This window comes from Pseudophryne corroboree, chromosome 2 (genome assembly GCF_028390025.1).
Source record: "Pseudophryne corroboree isolate aPseCor3 chromosome 2, aPseCor3.hap2, whole genome shotgun sequence".
Classification (NCBI taxonomy): domain Eukaryota; kingdom Metazoa; phylum Chordata; class Amphibia; order Anura; family Myobatrachidae; genus Pseudophryne; species Pseudophryne corroboree.
The window spans coordinates 612,751,744-612,772,095 of record NC_086445.1 but is presented as its reverse complement, the minus strand read 5'-3'; the positions used below and the strand labels follow the sequence as shown (position 1 = coordinate 612,772,095).

General features: G+C 45.8%; 1 protein-coding gene across 1 annotated transcript in view; it reads right to left on the bottom strand.

Annotated features, from left to right (window-relative positions):
- ABHD10 (abhydrolase domain containing 10, depalmitoylase) overlaps positions 1-20,352 on the bottom strand; it is an 83,568-nt gene that overhangs the window by 27,427 nt on the left and 35,789 nt on the right. The window contains exon 2 of the mRNA XM_063954779.1: positions 10,910-11,093. Coding sequence (XP_063810849.1) covers positions 10,910-11,093 — 184 coding nt within the window. The remainder of the gene's footprint in view (positions 1-10,909; positions 11,094-20,352) is intronic.

The window sequence follows — 20,352 nt, the reverse complement described above, 5'->3', positions numbered from 1 at the left end:
TCCCTGGACTATGCCCTTATCAGGAGATCGTCCAAGTAAGGGATAATTAAGACGCCTTTTCTTCGAAGAAGAATCATCATTTCGGCCATTACCTTAGTAAAGACCCGGGGTGCCGTGGACAATCCAAACGGCAGCGTCTGAAACTGATAGTGACAGTTCTGCACCACGAACCTGAGGTACCCTTAGTGAGAAGGGCAAATTTGGGACATAGAGGTAAGCATCCCTGATGTCCCGGGACACTATATAGTCCCCTTCTTCCTGTTCGTTATCACTGCTCTGAGTGACTCCATCTTGATTTGAACCTTTGTAAGTGTTCAAAAATTTTTTAGATTTAGAATAAGTCTCACCTAGCCTTCTGGCTTCAGTACCACAATATAGTGTGGAATAATACCCCTTTTCTTGTAGTAGGAGGGGTAATTTAATTATCACCTGCTGGGAATACAGCTTGTGAATTTTTTTTTTTTTCCCATACTGCCTCCTTGTCGGAGGGAGACCTTGGTAAAGCAGACTTCAGGAGCCTGCGAAGGGGAAACGTCTCGACATTCCAAACTGTACCCCTGGGATACTACTTGTAGGATCCAGGGGTCCTGTACGGTCTCAGCGCCATGCTGAGAACTTGTCAGAAGCGGTGGAACGCTTCTGTTCCTGGGAATGGGCTGCCTGCTGCAGTCTTCTTCCCTTTCCTCTATCCCTGGGCAGATATGATCTTATAGGGACGAAAGGACTGAGGCTGAAAAGACGGTGTCTTTTTCTGCAGAGATGTGACTTAGGGTAAAAACGGTGGATTTTCCAGCAGTTGCCGTGGCCACCAGGTCCGATGGACCGACCCCAAATAACTCCTCTTCCTTTATACGGCAATACACCTTTGTGCCGTTTGGAATCTGCATCACCTGACCCCTGTCGTGTCCATAACATCTTCTGGCAGTTATGGACATCGCATTTACTCTTGATGCCAGAGTGCAAATATCCCTCTGTGCATCTCGCATATATAGAAATGCATCCTTTAAATGCTCTATAGTCAATAAAATACTGTCCCTGTCAAGGGTATCAATATTTTTAGTCAGGGAATCCGACCAAGCCACCCCAGCTCTGCACATCCAGGCTGAGGCGATCGCTGGTCGCAGTATAACACCAGTATGTGTGTATATACTTTTTATGATATTTTCCAGCCTCCTGTCAGCTGGTCCTTGAGGACGGCCCTATCTATAGACGGTACCGCCACTTGTTTTGATAAGCGTGTGAGCGCCTTATCCACCCTAAGGGGTGTTTCCCAACGCGCCCTAACTTCTGGCGGGAAAGGGTATACCGCCCATAATTTTCTATCGGGGGGAACCCACGCATCATCACACACTTTATTTAATTTATCTGATTCAGGAAAAACTATGGTAGTTTTTTCACATCCCACATAATACCCTCTTTTGTGGTACTTGTAGTATCAGAAATATGTAACACCTCCTTCATTGCCTTTAACGTGTGGCCCTAATAAGGAATATGTTTGTTTATTCACCGTCGACACTGGATTCAGTGTCCCTGTCTGTGTCTGTGTCGACCGACTAAAGTAAACGGGCGTTTTAAAACCCCTGACGGTGTTTTTGAGACGTCTGGACCGGTACTAATTGTTTGTCGGCCGTCTCATGTCGTCAACCGACCTTGCAGCGTGTTGACATTATCACGTAATTCCCTAAATAAGCCATCCATTCCGGTGTCGACTCCCTAGAGAGTGACATCACCATTACAGGCAATTGCTCCGCCTCCTCACCAACATCGTCCTCCTACATGTCGACACACACGTACCGACACACAGCACACACACAGGGAATGCTCTGATAGAGGACAGGACCCACTAGCCCTTTGGAGAGACAGAGGGAGAGTTTGCCAGCACACACCAAAAACGCTATAATTATATAGGGACAACCTTATATAAGTGTTTTCCCTTATAGCATCTTTTTTATATATTTCTAACGCCAAATTAGTGCCCCCCCTCTCTGTTTTAACCCTGTTTCTGTAGTGCAGTGCAGGGGAGAGCCTGGGAGCCTTCCCTCCAGCCTTTCTGTGAGGGAAAATGGCGCTGTGTGCTGAGGAGATAGGCCCCGCCCCTTTTTCGGCGGCCTCGTCTCCCGCTCTTAACGGATTCTGGCAGGGGTTAAATATCTCCATATAGCCTCCGGAGGCTATATGTGAGGTATTTTTAGCCAAAATAGGTTTTCATTTGCCTCCCAGGGCGCCCCCCTCCCAGCGCCCTGCACCCTCAGTGACTGCCGTGTGAAGTGTGCTGAGAGGAAAATGGCGCACAGCTGCAGTGCTGTGCGCTACCTTTAGAAGACTGAGGAGTCTTCTGCCGCCGATTCTGGACCTCTTCTTATTTCAGCATCTGCAAGGGGGCCGGCGGCAAGGCTCCGGTGACCATCCAGGCTGTACCTGTGATCGTCCCTCTGGAGCTGATGTCCAGTAGCCAAGAAGCCAATCCATCCTGCACGCAGGTGAGTTCACTTCTTCTCCCCTAAGTCCCTCGTTGCAGTGATCCTGTTGCCAGCAGGACTCACTGTAAAATAAAAAACCTAAGCTAAACTTTTCTAAGCAGCTCTTTAGGAGAGCCACCTAGATTGCACCCTTCTCGGCCGGGCACAAAAATCTAACTGGCTTGGAGGAGGGTCATAGGGGGAGGAGCCAGTGCACACCACCTGATCGGAAAGCTTTACTTTTGTGCCCTGTCTCCTGCGGAGCCGCTATTCCCCATGGTCCTTTCAGGAACCCCAGCATCCACTAGGACGATAGAGAAAATAACTTAAGGTATCAATTAAACTTTTATTGGGGAGTCACAGTGCTCCTCCCAGACACTTTGTTAATACTATGGGTTCAGGGTTAATTCTGTCCATGCAAATTGCGTGAATTTTCTCCTGTACATGACTTTTAATAATCTCTGACCATTATCATAGGCCGCCAAAGTTAATGCGCCCAAATGATCCAATCAACAAAATATAGAAATAAAAATAAAAAATAAATAAAAGAATTCAATTGCTGATCGCAAATGTACTTGTTAAATGTGATGTTCCGCCCTAGATAGAGCCGTCTTTAGTCCTGCTAACCGCAGCAGATTCTTGGGTATAAAATAGAAATGCAGGTATACGTTGGGGGATATATGTTCTGGGGGTGCGGCGTCCCGTAACCCTCAAGTGCATATACTTACCCTTCTTCTTCTGGTCGTCCTTGTCTTTCGTCCCCCGCTGTGCTTGCTTGTCCCTCCGTCTCGCTCCCCGGCCGGTGTAGAACCTCTGTGTGCAACCTGCACACCGATGCACGGACCTCCGGGATGACGAGATCACCGGCGGCTACGGCACTTCCGGGTACTGTTAGCCTGTTGTAGGCATTCAGTCCCCGGCGCGCTGCAGTACTGACGGCGGCTCTACTTCACTAGCCAGTGAAGGAGACTGTAGGATCGGGAAGCGGTTGATGCTGTCAGCGGATCTTTTAAAGATGATAAATGTTAGATCATGTCGTGTTCCTCCAACGCGTTTCAGCCTTAATTGGCCTTCCTCTGGGAGCAGTGTATCAATTAGTGCTGTATGGGACTCCTTATATGGTCCCTCCTAATTTCTGATTGGCTGTAATTGATTGAATAAATGGGAGTTAATCTAAAACACACGCTGAGTTGTAATTGATACTGTCTGTTTGATGTAAACGTTATTTCTTTTTACATTCGATGCAGTGTTTCAATTGCGGATTTGTAAATATACATGAGCCTCATTATAATTCCTTTGGATAAATGAGATATATAATGCAACACTGTCCACCTTTCCGTTTAGTGGAATAATTTCAAATTAGCACCCCTTATATGTGCCAGCGTAATATGCTAAAGTACCCTGACAATCATTAACTTTATTTCTGATAAGCTTATATGTGTATGTATCCCCATATTACCTTACTAACTGTAGAGAGAGGGGACAATTAGTATAGGAAACTTAGCGATGAAAAATCTGTTTGTCTTGAATTTGTCCCAAAACATATTAGAATTGTGTTGTATCCTGTTAGTGTATTGATTCATTTCTTATGTTGTGTTGGCGGAGCCAGACGCCGACACCTATAGGTGAGAGGGAACAAACGGAATGGTTAAACGAATGTTGAGGGGAGGGGGGGGAATTGGTATAGGAGCGGAAGAGAAGGACCTGAGTCCAATTGATTGGGGATGGAAAGAGGAAAGAGGGATATGGAGGTAGGTGCGGGATGGAGATGCATGAATGGTTGGTGTGTTCACTGAAGTAACAGCTTGCAATAGGGCAGATTTATTGAACTACAAGAAACAGAACAAAAAAGAAAACAAGGAGGAGATAGTTTTCATTACAGGTTACTCCAAACAAGCAACACAATTGAAAAAAATCCTAAAGAAAAATTGGCCACTTCTGATGGAGGATGAGATACTAGCAGATAAACTTCCAACTCAACCCAGAATAGTCTTCAGAAAGGCCCCAGACATAAAGAAAACATTGGTAGACAATCATATCCCCCCCAAACGTCAGAAGCAGACGACATTAACAGGTTTAGACCCCAAAAAAGGTTTCTATTACTGTGGCACATGTCTAGGTTGCACCAATGCAAGAAATAGAAGCACAAAACCAACAACACAGTTCACTTCAAGCATCACCAAAAAAGAATATGAAGTGAGGAACAGGATGACATGCAACAGCAAAGGCATCGTATATCTATTAGAATGTGACTGTCACAAACAATATGTGGGCAGAACGATAAGGACACTCAAGACACGAATAAGTGAACACATAAGAAACATCAAAAAAGGATCAGAAGAACATAACTTATCAAGACATTTTAGAGAATTCCATGGGAGTGATCCAAGCTCCCTGAGATTCATCGGCATAGAAGAGGTCACACCAAACTGGAGAGGAGGAGACTTTATGAACAAGATCAACAGGACAGAACTTAAATGGATGTACGAACTAAAAACTTTCACACCTCGGGGACTAAATCTAGACAATGAAGTCAGATCCATCATATGTAAGAAGAACTAGACCAAAATAGGTGGCATTTCACCAGGTACCATGAAATAACCATAGCCGATATTTTGAGAAGAGAATGGGATTAACATACAAGAAGAACTGGACCAGAATACCAATCATCATGGAATGAACTTAGACACTTATTTACGAGGGATGTAATATTAATATACAAAAAGATGTTCAGGAGTGCATGGACATTTTAGATATAGGGAAATAAGGACTCACTCAGTTACTTATATCACATTTCCTATTCCTTATTCCCATATAGCACACCAACCATTCATGCATCTCCATCCCGCACCTACCTCCATATCCCTCTTTCCATCCCCAATCAATTGGACTCAGGTCCTTCTCTTCCGCTCCTATACCAATTCCCCCCCCTCCCCTCAACATTCGTTTAACCATTCCGTTTGTTCCCTCTCACCTATAGGTGTCGGCGTCTGGCTCCGCCAACACAACATAAGAAATGAATCAATACACTAACAGGATACAACACAATTCTAATACGTTTTGGGACAAATTCAAGACAAACAGATTTTTCATCACTAAGTTTCCTATACTAATTGTCCCCTCTCTCTACAGTTAGTAAGGTAATATGGGGATACATACACATATAAGCTTATCAGAAATAAGGTTAATGATTGTCAGGGTACTTTAGCATATTACGCTGGCACATAAGGGGTGCTAATTTGAAATTATTCCACTAAACGGAAAGGTGGACAGTGTTGCATTATATATCTCATTTATAAAAAAGGAATTATAATGAGGCTCATGTATATTTACAAATCCGCAATTGAAACACTGCATCGAATGTAAAAAGAAAATAAGAATTTACTTACCGATAATTCTATTTTTCATAGTCCGTAGTGGATGCTGGGGACTCCGAAAGGACCATGGGGAATAGCGGCTCCGCAGGAGACTGGGCACAAAGTAAAAGCTTTAGGACTAGCTGGTGTGCACTGGCTCCTCCCCCTATGACCCTCCTCCAAGCCTCAGTTAGGATACTGTGCCCGGACGAGCGTACACAATAAGGAAGGATTTTGAATCCCGGGTAAGACTCATACCAGCCACACCAATCACACCGTACAACTTGTGATTTGAACCCAGTTAACAGCATGATAACAGAGGAGCCTCTGAAAAGATGGCTCACAACAATAATAACCCGATTTTTGTAACAATAACTATGTACAAGTATTGCAGACAATCCGCACTTGGGATGGGCGCCCAGCATCCACTACGGACTATGAGAAATAGAATTATCGGTAAGTAAATTCTTATTTTCTCTAACGTCCTAGTGGATGCTGGGGACTCCGAAAGGACCATGGGGATTATACCAAAGCTCCCAAACGGGCGGGAGAGTGCGGATGACTCTGCAGCACCGAATGAGAGAACTCCAGGTCCTCCTCAGCCAGGGTATCAAATTTGTAGAATTTTGCAAACGTATTTGCCCCTGACCAAGTAGCTGCTCGGCAAAGTTGTAAAGCCGAGACCCCTCGGGCAGCCGCCCAAGATGAGCCCACTTTCCGTGTGGAATGGGCCTTTACAGATTTTGGCTGTGGCAGGCCTGCCACAGAATGTGCAAGCTGAATTGTACTACAAATCCAACGAGCAATCGTCTGCTTAGAAGCAGGGGCACCCAGCTTGTTGGGTGCATACAGGATAAACAGCGAGTCAGATTTTCTGACTCCAGCCGTCCTGGAAACATATATTTTCAGGGCCCTGACTACGTCCAGCAACTTGGAATCCTCCAAGTCCCTAGTAGCCGCAGACACCACAATAGGCTGGTTTAAGTGAAATGCTGAAACCACCTTAGGGAGAAATTGAGGACGAGTCCTCAATTCTGCCCTGTCCGTATGAAAAATCAGGTAAGGGCTTTTATAGGATAAAGCCGCCAATTCTGAGACACGCCTGGCTGAAGCCAGGGCTAACAGCATTACCACTTTCCATGTGAGATATTTTAAGTCCACAGTGGTGAGTGGTTCAAACCAATGTGATTTTAGGAATCCCAAAACTACATTGAGATCCCAAGGTGCCACTGGAGGCACAAAAGGAGGCTGTATATGCAGTACCCCCTTGACAAACGTCTGAACTTCAGGAACTGAAGCTAGTTCTTTTTGGAAGAATATTGACAGGGCCGAAATTTGAACCTTAATGGACCCTAATTTGAGGCCCATAGACAGTCCTGTTTGCAGGAAATGCAGGAATCGACCCAGTTGAAATTCCTCTGTAGGGGCCTTCCTGGCCTCACACCACGCAACATATTTACGCCAAATACGGTGATAATGTTGCACAGTTACATCCTTCCTGGCTTTGATCAGGGTAGGGATAACTTCATCCGGAATGCCTTTTTCCTTCAGGATCCGGCGTTCAACCGCCATGCCGTCAAACGCAGCCGCGGTAAGTCTTGGAACAGACATGGTCCCTGCTGGAGCAGGTCCTTTCTTAGAGGTAGAGGCCACGGGTCTTCCGTGAGCATCTCTTGAATTTCCGGGTACCAAGTCCTCCTTGGCCAATCCGGAGCCACGAGTATAGTCTTTACACCTCTCCTTCTTATGATTCTCAGTACCTTGGGTATGAGAGGCAGAGGAGGGAACACATATACTGACTGGTACACCCACGGTGTTACCAGAGCGTCCACAGCTATTGCCTGAGGGTCCCTTGACCTGGCGCAATATCTGTCCAGTTTTTTGTTGAGGCGGGACGCCATCATGTCCACCTTTGGTTTTTCCCAACGGTTCACAATCATGTGGAAGACTTCTGGGTGAAGTCCCCACTCCCCCGGGTGAAGATCGTGTCTGCTGAGGAAGTCTGCTTCCCAGTTGTCCACTCCCGGAATGAACACTGCTGACAGTGCTATCACATGATTTTCCGCCCAGCGAAGAATCCTTGCAACTTCCGTCATTGCCCTCCTGCTTCTTGTGCCGCCCTGTCTGTTTACGTGGGCGACTGCCGTGATGTTGTCCGACTGGATCAACACCGGCTGACCCTGAAGCAGAGGCCTATTTAAACTTTTACTCTAAGCAGCTCAGGAGAGCCACCTAGATTGCACCCTTCTCGTTCGGGCACAAAATCTTAACTGAGGCTTGGAGGAGGGTCATAGGGGGAGGAGCCAGTGCACACCAGCTAGTCCTAAAGCTTTTACTTTGTGCCCAGTCTCCTGCGGAGCCGCTATTCCCCATGGTCCTTTCGGAGTCCCCAGCATCCACTAGGACGTTAGAGAAATAACGTTTACATCAAACAGACAGTATCAATTACAACTCAGCGTGTGTTTTAGATTAACTCCCATTTATTCAATCAATTACAGCCAATCAGAAATTAGGAGGGACCATATAAGGAGTCCCATACAGCACTAATTGATACACTGCTCCCAAAGGAAGGCCAATTAAGGCTGAAACGCGTTGGAGGAACACGACATGATCTAACATTTATCATCTTTAAAAGATCCGCTGACAGCATCAACCGCTTCCCGATCCTACAGTCTCCTTCACTGGCTAGTGAAGTAGAGCCGCCGTCAGTGCTGCAGCGCGCCGGGGACTGAATGCCTACAACAGGCTAACAGTACCCGGAAGTGCCGTAGCCGCCGGTGATCTCGTCGTCCCGGAGGTCCGTGCATCGGTGTGCAGGTTGCACACAGAGGTTCTACACCGGCCGGGGAGCGAGACGGAGGGACAAGCAAGCACAGCGGGGGACGAAAGACAAGGACGACCAGAAGAAGAAGGGTAAGTATATGCACCTGAGGGTTACGGGACGCCGCACCCCCAGAACATATATCCCCCAACGTATACCTGCATTTCTATTTTATACCCAAGAATCTGCTGCGGTTAGCAGGACTAAAGACGGCTCTATCTAGGGCGGAACATCACATTTAACAAGTACATTTGCGATCAGCAATTGAATTCTTTTATTTATTTTTAATTTTTATTTCTATATTTTGTTGATTGGATCATTTGGGCGCATTAACTTTGCGGGCCTATGATAATGGTCAGAGATTATTAAAAGTCATTTACAGGAGAAAATTCACGCAATTTGCATGGACAGAATTAACCCTGAACCCATAGTATTAACAAAGTGTCTGGGAGGAGCACTGTGACTCCCCAATAAAAGTTTAATTGATACCTTAAGTTATTATTATCTGTTTGACATCAATACAATCTATGATTCACACCTGTGACATAATATTATAATCAAGACTACATAGATAAGGTGAACACTGACACCCCATAAGTTCAATTATCAGGGGCTGAGCGCTGTGTTATACATACTCCACACCAGATAGTACCTAATCTTTTCTTTAGAGTGCCCAGTCTCCTGCGGAGCCCGTCTATTCCCCATGGTCCTTACGGAGTTCCCAGCATCCACTAGGACGTCAGAGAAAAGGGGAATCCTGTATGATTCTCAATACCCGGCACTCGCAATAAATAATATGATTACATAAAATATCACGTCACGTTGCCGCATTAACGTCTTCCCGCAGCCCGCAATGTGAGGGAAGCCGTGCATTGTATGGGAATTTCACCGCCCGGCGAAGAAGTCTGTCACTTCCGCCGGAAGCGGAAGTGATGCAATAGGAAGTGTGTTTTGGCGGCAATCCCACCCCTAATCTAAGCAGTTAAAAAGGGTATAAATAGATTGTACTCCAAATAGACAGTATGCTCCTGAGGAAGTCCAGGCAGACTGAGCCACAAGGACGAAACGCGTTGAGCAGTGATCACCTGTTCTCGATCAGATAAGCTCTATAACTTTTAATTTAATGTACGGGTTTTTATTGTATTTTGGGGGCCAATAAATTGTGTTTAACTATACTGCACGATTTTTGGTCTATCTCATGTTGTCTCCCCTCTATGTGATTGCTCGGGATGAGCTTTGAAGGGACGCTAAAGCAGTGACATCAGAGGACCTCTGGTCAACCAGGAATTGTATTCCAGCAACATATGTTTTAAAGGATGGATTTATTCCATTCTACATGGTACTTATTCAATGCGTTTGGTGCTACAATACATGGTGGAGGGACCTTTATGAGGGGTCACGGTTAATGCACTAGGAGGCGCTACTCTCACATCTTTTTTTCAGAAATACACAGACCGCTTGAACAACGGTATATTGGAGGAAAGCTGCCACTCAGTACGAGAGGAGTGCATGAAAGTCCTGAATCTGTAAATTTGGACTACACCTAAAACAACTATACGTGGAACATTTAACTGTGGGGTGTAGCTCTTAGTACCACCTGCATTGTGTGTATATATATATATATATATATATATATATATATATTGAAAATTAAGTAGTTGTTCGGCACTCCAGGAGTAACAGGTAACGTGTAAATGCCTGGCGCCTTCCAAAGCAGAGATATGCTGGATATATAGCATAGTAGTTTGCAGCCTCTGATTATGTGTTAAAGTCCTAAGAGTGCCGCCGTTTCTCTACTATATATATATAAAATTAATCTTAGGATTTTACAGTACAGTACCACAATTTAAAAGGAAAGATCATGCAGCTTTTTTTTCTGCTATAAAGGGTGTACCTCACATAATGTGGACAAACTTTCTTTCGTCCACTATAAGGACTATGTTTTTTCTTCCCAATCTAGATATGAGTTCACTTTAAACCCATCACACATGCTTACATGTGCCACACCACAACATCATGCATATAAATCTCATGGTAAAGAGGTCAGCTCTTTATGCCAACAGCCTGGGATTCCAGAGTGCCTAGGACAACCATTAGCCAGTAAGAAGTACAGGTAGATGCTTCAATTACACCAACCATGTTAGATACCACTAACAAATCGATACAAGCAGTGACTTGTCTCTTTCTACAGCCTACAGTTCACAATGGACTCTTGTTACTTTTTCAAACTGAAACCATGATTTCCTGGAAATTCTTGTACAGGTGATACTCACCGGATAAATGCGTGTCCAAGTGATTTGCAGAAATCTTCAAGAGCCAGTGCTTTCTGACCATTCATGTCGGATGCATATCCAGGTAAAAAAATGACTCCAGGGCTTTTGCCTTTTAATTTCTGGTAGGCCAATTTAGGTAGATCTTGTCGTGACAGATACTGTATGGATGACTTTAACCTGCAAGCTTTACATGAACAAAAAATAAACACCCCAACAAAAGTTATATACATATTTTGAAAAATACTGCAACATATAAACAAAGCATAGTAGCAGAGAGTCTGAAAAACATGCTACAGTATAGCTTAGGTATACAGAAATATACAAATACACACAATATGGCTGTTGCAATCTCATATTCAGTTCCCACCCTTCTACGAAAAAGAACCCACAGCCACATACTTTAGTATTGAACAGAAATAGCGTAGTACTTTAAAAGTGAATTGCACATAACCTGTTATTCTATTGTAAGCTTCACCAACAAAGAAAAGTTGCTGGAAATCAACAAATTCTGTTTTTCAATTTACTTTTCCAGGAACAAAAACAAAAGGCTTAAAAAATATATATATATATATATATATATATATATATATTTTTTTTTTTTTTAACAGGTTGAACTATCCATATTTGCTTAGAAACTCCAATTTATTGTTTTACATTGGGATCCAAAATATCTATTGGGTAGAAGAAGATGGGATACACATGAAAGCATATACTGTAAATGCTTTGATCTTTTTGTACAATAGATTTTTAAAATGAACTAAAAAATACACAGTATCATTATTCAGTTAACTACAGGAATGCTTTTCCAAATATATCACAAAATGGTTTACAGTAGGAAGGGAATGATTTTTAAGCTTTTATTTGGCATTATATATTCATTTTTTTAAGTCCAGGAACATATGATAGTTGTTTGAAAACGGGATGTAGTTATGTGACCGACGGTCAAGACGCGACTCCAACCCTTTTAAAACATATTGGCCGGTATCCAATTGAGCGCGGGTAATTGGTTCGCCAGGGACGATCCTATTTGTCCCTATAAGTCGGTGTGAGACGCAACTTATTGGGGATTTTGTTTCACCTTCCTCAGACAGGCAAAACCAAATCCCCGAAAACGGGTCTGTTTCTCACAAAAACACAGGTTTCACTGAACCTGTGTGTTTTCGGGAGAAAATGTATTTATATTTATTTTTTTACGGCGGATCTAATTGGATGGGCTGTAAAAAAATATCAGTGAAACATCGGGAAAAAGTTTGAAAAATGTTTTACCGCATCTAATTGGATACCTGCCTTAATATCACAAGGGGAAAATCATACTGTATTTCCTATTGACACTTTTACTGCTTTTGTTCAAACTCGACAAATCTATTCTTTTATGACAGATTTAGTAGTGTTTGGATAATTGTTATATATCTCCAAACAAAAGGTAACTGGACTACATAGCCTCAATAAGCACTTTTTCTTATTGCAGTCTCGCTGGATCATAGGCACCACAGATATACCATGGGGGTTTAGGTGGTTTGGAATTAATTGGGCACCAAACAGTTAAAACTTTTCGATCCCAGAATGCACTGGGTCCTCGTCACCTATAACCCCTCTCCAGCACTAAGCCATTCAGTTTTGTATTGGTACCTTTTTTTACAGGAGACTGCTGTTCAATCTCAAGCTTTTTTTATGTATTAGAGCTGACTGCGTCGGGTGAGCTATGGACAACGGTGCTGCAGCTCTATCACTCCCACCAGCGCTGTGACATTGGTGATGAGGTCCAGTGTTTCGGCAGCCACCAGTAAAGCATATGCTAGCTATAATTTTTCCGGGCCAAGGATCGCAGCCGGACAACGGGGGAAGGTAAGTGGCGGTTCAAGGCCTCCACATTTGGAGACGCTCTGGTGGCGCTGATTGAAGAAACCGTGTCACTCGCGTCTTCCGCTAGACCACAAGGGCATAAATATATATATATATATATATAATAAGAATTTACTTACCGATAATTCTATTTCTCGTAGTCCGTAGTGGATGCTGGGGACTCCGTAAGGACCATGGGGAATAGCGGCTCCGCAGGAGACTGGGCACAAAAGTAAAGCTTTAGAACTACCTGGTGTGCACTGGCTCCTCCCCCTATGACCCTCCTCCAAGCCTCAGTTAGGATACTGTGCCCGGACGAGCGTACACAATAAGGAAGGATTTTGAATCCCGGGTAAGACTCAAACCAGCCACACCAATCACACCGTATAACTCGTGATCTAAACCCAGTTAACAGCATGATAACAGAGGAGCCTCTAGAAAAGATGGCTCACTACAGCAATAACCCGATTTTTTGGTAACAATAACTATGTACCAGTATTGCAGACAATCCGCACTTGGGATGGGCGCCCAGCATCCACTACGGACTACGAGAAATAGAATTATCGGTAAGTAAATTCTTATTTTCTCTAACGTCCTAAGTGGATGCTGGGGACTCCGTAAGGACCATGGGGATTATACCAAAGCTCCCAAACGGGCGGGAGAGTGCGGATGACTCTGCAGCACCAAATGAGAGAACTCCAGGTCCTCCTCAGCCAGGGTATCAATTTTGTAGAATTTTACAAACGTATTTGCTCCTGACCAAGTAGCTGCTCGGCAAAGTTGTAAAGCCGAGACCCCTCGGGCAGCCGCCCAAGATGAGCCCACCTTCCTTGTGGAGTGGGCATTTACAGATTTTTGGCTGTGGCAGGCCTGCCACAGAATGTGCAAGCTGAATTGTACTACAAATCCAACGAGCAATAGTCTGCTTAGAAGCAGGAGCACCCAGCTTGTTGGGTGCATACAGGATAAACAGCGAGTCAGATTTTCTGACTCCAGCCGTCCTGGAAACATATATTTTCAGGGCCCTGACAACGTCTAGCAACTTGGAGTCCTCCAAGTCCCTAGTAGCCGCAGGCACCACAATAGGTTGGTTCAGGTGAAACGCTGAAACCACCTTAGGGAGAAACTGAGGACGAGTCCTCAATTCCGCCCTGTCCGAATGGAAAATCAGATAAGGGCTTTTACAGGATAAAGCCGCCAATTCTGACACGCGCCTGGCCCAGGCCAGGGCCAACAGCATGACCACTTTCCATGTGAGATATTTTAACTCCACAGATTTAAGTGGTTCAAACCAATGTGACTTTTGGAACCCAAAAACTACATTGAGATCCCAAAGTGCCACTGGAGGCACAAAAGGAGGCTGTATATGCAGTACCCCTTTTACAAACGTCTGAACTTCAGGGACTGAAGCTAGTTCTTTTTGGAAGAAAATTGACAGGGCCGAAATTTGAACCTTAATGGACCCCAATTTCAGGCCCATAGACACTCCTGTTTGCAGGAAATGTAGGAATCGACCCAGTTGAATTTCCTCCGTCGGGCCTTACTGGCCTCGCACCACGCAACATATTTTCGCCAAATGCGGTGATAATGTTTTGCGGTTACATCCTTCCTGGCTTTGATCAGGATAGGGATGACTTCATCCGGAATGCCTTTTTTCCTTCAGGATCCGGCGTTCAACCGCCATGCCGTCAAACGCAGCCGCGGTAAGTCTTGGAACAGACAGGGTCCTTGCTGGAGCAGGTCCCTTCTTAGAGGTAGAGGCCACGGATCCTCCGTGAGCATCTCTTGAAGTGCCGGTTACCAAGTCCTTCTTGGCCAATCCGGAGCCACGAATATAGTGCTTACTCCTCTCCATCTTATCAATCTCAGTACCTTGGGTATGAGAGGCAGAGGAGGGAACACATACACTGACTGGTACACCCACGGTGTTACCAGAGCGTCTACAGGTATTGCCTGAGGGTCCCTTGACCTGGCGCAATACCTGTCGAGTTTTTCCCAACAGTTTATAATCATGTGGAAGACTTCTGGGTGAAGTCTCCACTCTCCCGGGTGGAGGTCGTGTCTGCTGAGGAAGTCTGCTTCCCAGTTGTCCACTCCCGGAATGAATACTGCTGACAGTGCTATCACATGATTTTCCGCCCAGCGAAGAATCCTTGCAGCTTCTGCCATTGCCCTCCTGCTTCTTGTGCCACCCTGTCTGTTTACGTGGGTGACTGCCGTGATGTTGTCCGACTGGATCAACACCGGCTGACCTTGAAGCAGAGGTCTTGCTAAGCTTAGAGCATTGTAAATGGCCCTTAGCTTCAGGATATTTATGTGAAGTGATGTCTCCAGGCTTGACCATAAGCCCTGGAAATTCCTTCCCTGTGTGACTGCTCCCCAGCCTCGCAGGCTGGCATCCGTGGTCACCAGGACCCAGTCCTGAATGCCGAATCTGCGGCCCTCTAGAAGATGAGCACTCTGCAACCACCACAGGAGGGACACCCTTGTCCTTGGTGACAGGGTTATCCGCTGATGCATCTGAAGATGCGACCCGGACCATTTGTCCAGCAGGTCCCACTGGAAAGTTCTTGCGTGGAATCTGCCGAATGGGATTGCTTCGTAGGAAGCCACCATTTTACCCAGAACCCTTGTGCATTGATGCACTGAGAGTTGGCTCGGTTTTAGGAGGTTCCTGACTAGCTCGGATAACTCCCTGGCTTTCTCCTCCGGGAGAAACACCTTTTTCTGGACTGTGTCCAGGATCATCCCTAGGAACAGAAGACGAGTCGTCGGAACCAGCTGCGATTTTGGAATATTGAGAATCCAATCGTGCTGCCGCAACACTACCTGAGATAGTGCTACACCGACCTCCAACTGTTCCCTGGATCTTACCCTTATCAGGGAATCGTCCAAGTAAGGGATAACTAAAATTCCCTTCCTTCGAAGGAATATCATCATTTCGGCCATTACCTTGGTAAAGACCCGGGGTGCCGTGGACCATCCATACGGCAGCGTCTGAACGGATAGTGACAGTTCTGTACCATAAACCTGAGGTACCCTTGGTGAGAAGGGTAAATTGGGACATGAAGGTAAGCATCCTTGATGTCCCGAGACATCATGTAGTCCCCTTCTTCCAGGTTCGCAATCACTGCTCTGAGTGACTCAATCTTGAATTTGAACCTCTGTATGTAAGTGTTCAAAGATTTTAGATTTAGAATCGGTCTCACCGAGCCGTCCGGCTTCGGTACCACCACAGTGTGGAATAATACCCCGTTCCCTGTTGCAGGAGGGGTACCTTGATTATCACGTGCTGGGAATACAGCTTGTGAATGGCTTCCAAAACTGTCTCCCTGTCAGAAGGAGACATCGGTAAAGCCGACTTTAGGAAACGGCGAGGGGGAGACGTCTCGAATTCCAATTTGTACCCCTGAGATATCACCTGAAGGATCCAGGGGTCTACTTGCGAGTGAGCCCACTGCGCGCTGAAATTCATTGAGACGGGCCCCCCACCGTGCCTGATTCTGCTTGTAAAGCCCCAGCGTCATACTGAGGGCTTGGCAGAGGCGGGAGAGGGTTTCTGTTCCTGGGAACTGGCTGATTTCTGCAGCCTTTTTCCTCTCCCTCTGTCACGGGGCAGAAATGAGGAACCTTTTGCCCGCTTGTCCACGAAAAGACTGCGCCTGATAATACGGCGTCTTCTCATGTTGAGAGGCGACCTGGGGTACACACGTGGATTTCCCAGCTGTTGCCGTGGCCACCAGGTCTGAAAGACCGACCCCAAATAACTCCTCCCCTTAATAAGGCAATACTTCCAAATGCCGTTTGGAATCCGCATCACCTGACCACTGTCGTGTCCATAACCCTCTACTGGTAGAAATGGACAACGCACTTAGACTTGATGCCAGTCGGCAAATATTCCGCTGTGCATCACGCATATATAGAAATGCATCTTTCAAATGCTCTATAGGCAATAATATACTGTCCCTATCTAGGGTATCAATATTTTCAGTCAGGGAATCCGACCACGCCAACCCAGCACTGCACATCCAGGCTGAGGCGATTGCTGGTCGCAGTATAACACCAGTATGTGTGTAAATACATTTTAGGATACCCTCCTGCTTTCTATCAGCAGGATCCTTAAGGGCGGCCATCTCAGGAGAGGGTAGAGCCCTTGTTCTTACAAGCGTGTGAGCGCTTTATCCACCCTAGGGGGTGTTTCCCAACGCACCCTAACCTCTGGCGGGAAAGGATATAATGCCAATAACATTTTAGAAATTATCAGTTGTTATCGGGGGAAACCCACGCATCATCACACACCTCATTTAATTTCTCAGATTTAGGAAAACTACAGGTAGTTTTTCCTCACCGAACATAATACCCCTTTTTGGTGGTACTCGTATTATCAGAAATGTGTAAAACATTTTTCATTGCCTCAATCATGTAACGTGTGGCCCTACTGGAAGTCACATTTGTCTCTTCACCGTCGACACTGGAGTCAGTATCCGTGTCGGCGTCTATATCTGCCATCTGAGGTAACGGGCGCTTTAGAGCCCCTGACGGCCTATGAGACGTCTGGACAGGCACAAGCTGAGTAGCCGGCTGTCTCATGTCAACCACTGTCTTTTATACAGAGCTGACACTGTCACGTAATTCCTTCCAACAGTTCATCCACTCAGGTGTCGACCCCCTAGGGGGTGACATCACTATTACAGGCAATCTGCTCCGTCTCCACATCATTTTTCTCCTCATACATGTCGACACAAATGTACCGACACACAGCACACACACAGGGAATGCTCTGATAGAGGACAGGACCCCACTAGCCCTTTGGGGAGACAGAGGGAGAGTTTGCCAGCACACACCAGAGCGCTATATATATACAGGGATAACCTTATATAAGTGTTTTTCCCCTTATAGCTGCTGTATTGTTAATACTGCGCCTAATTAGTGCCCCCCTCTCTTTTTTAACCCTTTCTGTAGTGTAGTGACTGCAGGGGAGAGCCAGGGGAGCTTCCCTCCAACTGAGCTGTGAGGGAAAATGGCGCCAGTGTGCTGAGGAGATAGGCTCCGCCCCTTTTTCGCGGACTTTTCTCCTGCTTTTTTATGGATTCTGGCAGGGGTTAAAATTCATCCATATAGCCCTGGGGGCTATATGTGATGTATTTTCGCCAGCCAAGGTGTTTTTATTGCTGCTCAGGGCGCCCCCCCCTAGCGCCCTGCACCCTCAGTGACCGAAGTGTGCTGAGGAGCAATGGCGCACAGCTGCAGTGCTGTGCGCTACCTTGGTGAAGACAGGACGTCTTCTGCCGCCGATTTTCCGGACCTCTTCTGTCTTCTGGCTCTGTAAGGGGGCCGGCGGCGCGGCTCTGGGACCCATCCATGGCTGGGCCTGTGATCGTCCCTCTGGAGCTAATGTCCAGTAGCCTAAGAAGCCCAATCCACTCTGCACGCAGGTGAGTTCGCTTCTTCTCCCCTTAGTCCCTCGATGCAGTGAGCCTGTTGCCAGCAGGTCTCACTGAAAATAAAAAACCTAAAACTAAACTTTTCACTAAGCAGCTCAGGAGAGCCACCTAGTGTGCACCCTTCTCGTTCGGGCACAAAAATCTAACTGAGGCTTGGAGGAGGGTCATAGGGGGAGGAGCCAGTGCACACCAGGTAGTTCTAAAGCTTTACTTTTGTGCCCAGTCTCCTGCGGAGCCGCTATTCCCCATGGTCCTTACGGAGTCCCCAGCATCCACTTAGGACGTTAGAGAAATATATATATAAATATACATATACACACAAACTAGCATGGGGACACTTGTAACGTGGTAGCCCCGGAGGAAGGGGGGAATATCAGCATATGGGTACGCTCTCCCCATTACCGCCTCCTCCAGCCCAGGATATGATTCTTTGAGAGTTTTCACGCTTTTTCTGGGTTGTAAAATACTAACTTCCTCCACCCTCTGTGAGACACTAAGACAGTACTGGCTTCAGAGGTCTCAGGAGGTTGGATTCAGTCTCCCTGTATACCTTTCCCTGGGGACAGGTTATACAGCACTCATTTACCAACCTTTGAGGTTTGCATAGTTGAGTCAGTGCCCATTATTATATGCATTGTATGTGACTTGTTGCTAGCTACTGCTGTTTGTGTTCAAACTCTGCTGTATTTATTATACTGTCCCTGTTTTTAACCTCCTATTCCCATACCAGGGGGTTATGTTGTACCTCGCATTTTACTTGTAATTTGTGAGTGGTGTAACATTTGCATATTATTGTACTGGTTTCTTGCAGAACCTGCTCAGTCAAGTTAGATGTGCAGGGTTTTGTGCAAGATGGTCTCTGTTTTTAGGTGTTATGTGGCACCATTACTCAATACGGTAACTCCAGCACCTGTCCTAGAACCACAATGGGTGGCTTCTTTGTCTCAGGTTATGGCTCATTTAGTAGAACGCTTGCTTGTGCCTACTCTGACTCTACAACAAGGGTTGCCTCAACAGTCTTGGGCTTCGTTGTTGGGCCCACCTTGGATGAACATGTTTTCACATTCTGCCCAGAGTCTAAGCTCAGACGTCAGTTGCCTTTGAAAATATGTTCCAGAGTGACACACCGGGGGCCTCCAAAGCATCCAGACAAGTTACACCCTCATCTCTGTCAGCGCAGGCCTCAGATTCTGACTGATTCTGATCGGGAGGAAGATGATTGGTTCTTGTCCAGGACGGCGTACTAAGGTGGATATTCTTGCCTTAGGGCAGTCAAAACTATACCTGAAATAGAGGAGGAGGAACCAGCTTCTAGGCCTAAGGGTCCTATCCTTAAGCGACAGATAATCGTTAAAGCGGAGTTCCCACAGTCAGATCAGCACAGCGAGCTCATGCGTGAGGCCTGGAGTACTCCTAACCAGAAGTTTCAGTTACCAAAAAAGCTGGCTTCTATATATTCTCTCCTAGAGGGGAGAATATACGAAGTGGGGAGTTCCCCCCTCTGTAGATGCTCACATCTTTGCAAAGACCTGGTGTCAGATTACCACAGACACTTGGGTGCAAGAAGTGGTCTCTCACGGATACGTTCTCACCTTTCAGAGACGCCCTCCGCAGCACTTTGGTTGTACGGCCCCTCCAGTAGATCCACTCATGGCATTGACTCTGCAACAGGCCGTTAATGCCCTTCTACAGTCAGGAGTTATAATGCCAGTTCCTGCACTTCAACAATGGACAGGGTTTTATTCCAAATAAAAACACAAAGTACCAGCGCTGGCTGTAAAAATTATATAAAGACGGTTTGCTGAATAAAATAACAATTTATTAAACCATTAAAAAACCAGGAGTAGATTCCTGTTATTATTCTTAATAACACTTAAAATTATAAATTCCCCCTGGGTATAATCGCTATTTGCATCCACTCTCCTCTGGGACATATATTGTTACGGCTAGGACAATCTCCAGATGGCATTCACTGTAGCAGAAGATAGTTACCAGTTCCACAATGGAGATATATGATGGCATCATCCTGAGGAAGCTGGATCACTCTGTTGCCAGCGAAACGCGTTGAGCCTGTCTACCCACCTGGGCATCATTCCACGATACATTGGGACTTTGACATCTTCGGCACCTATTGGACATTGCTCCCATCACTGAAAA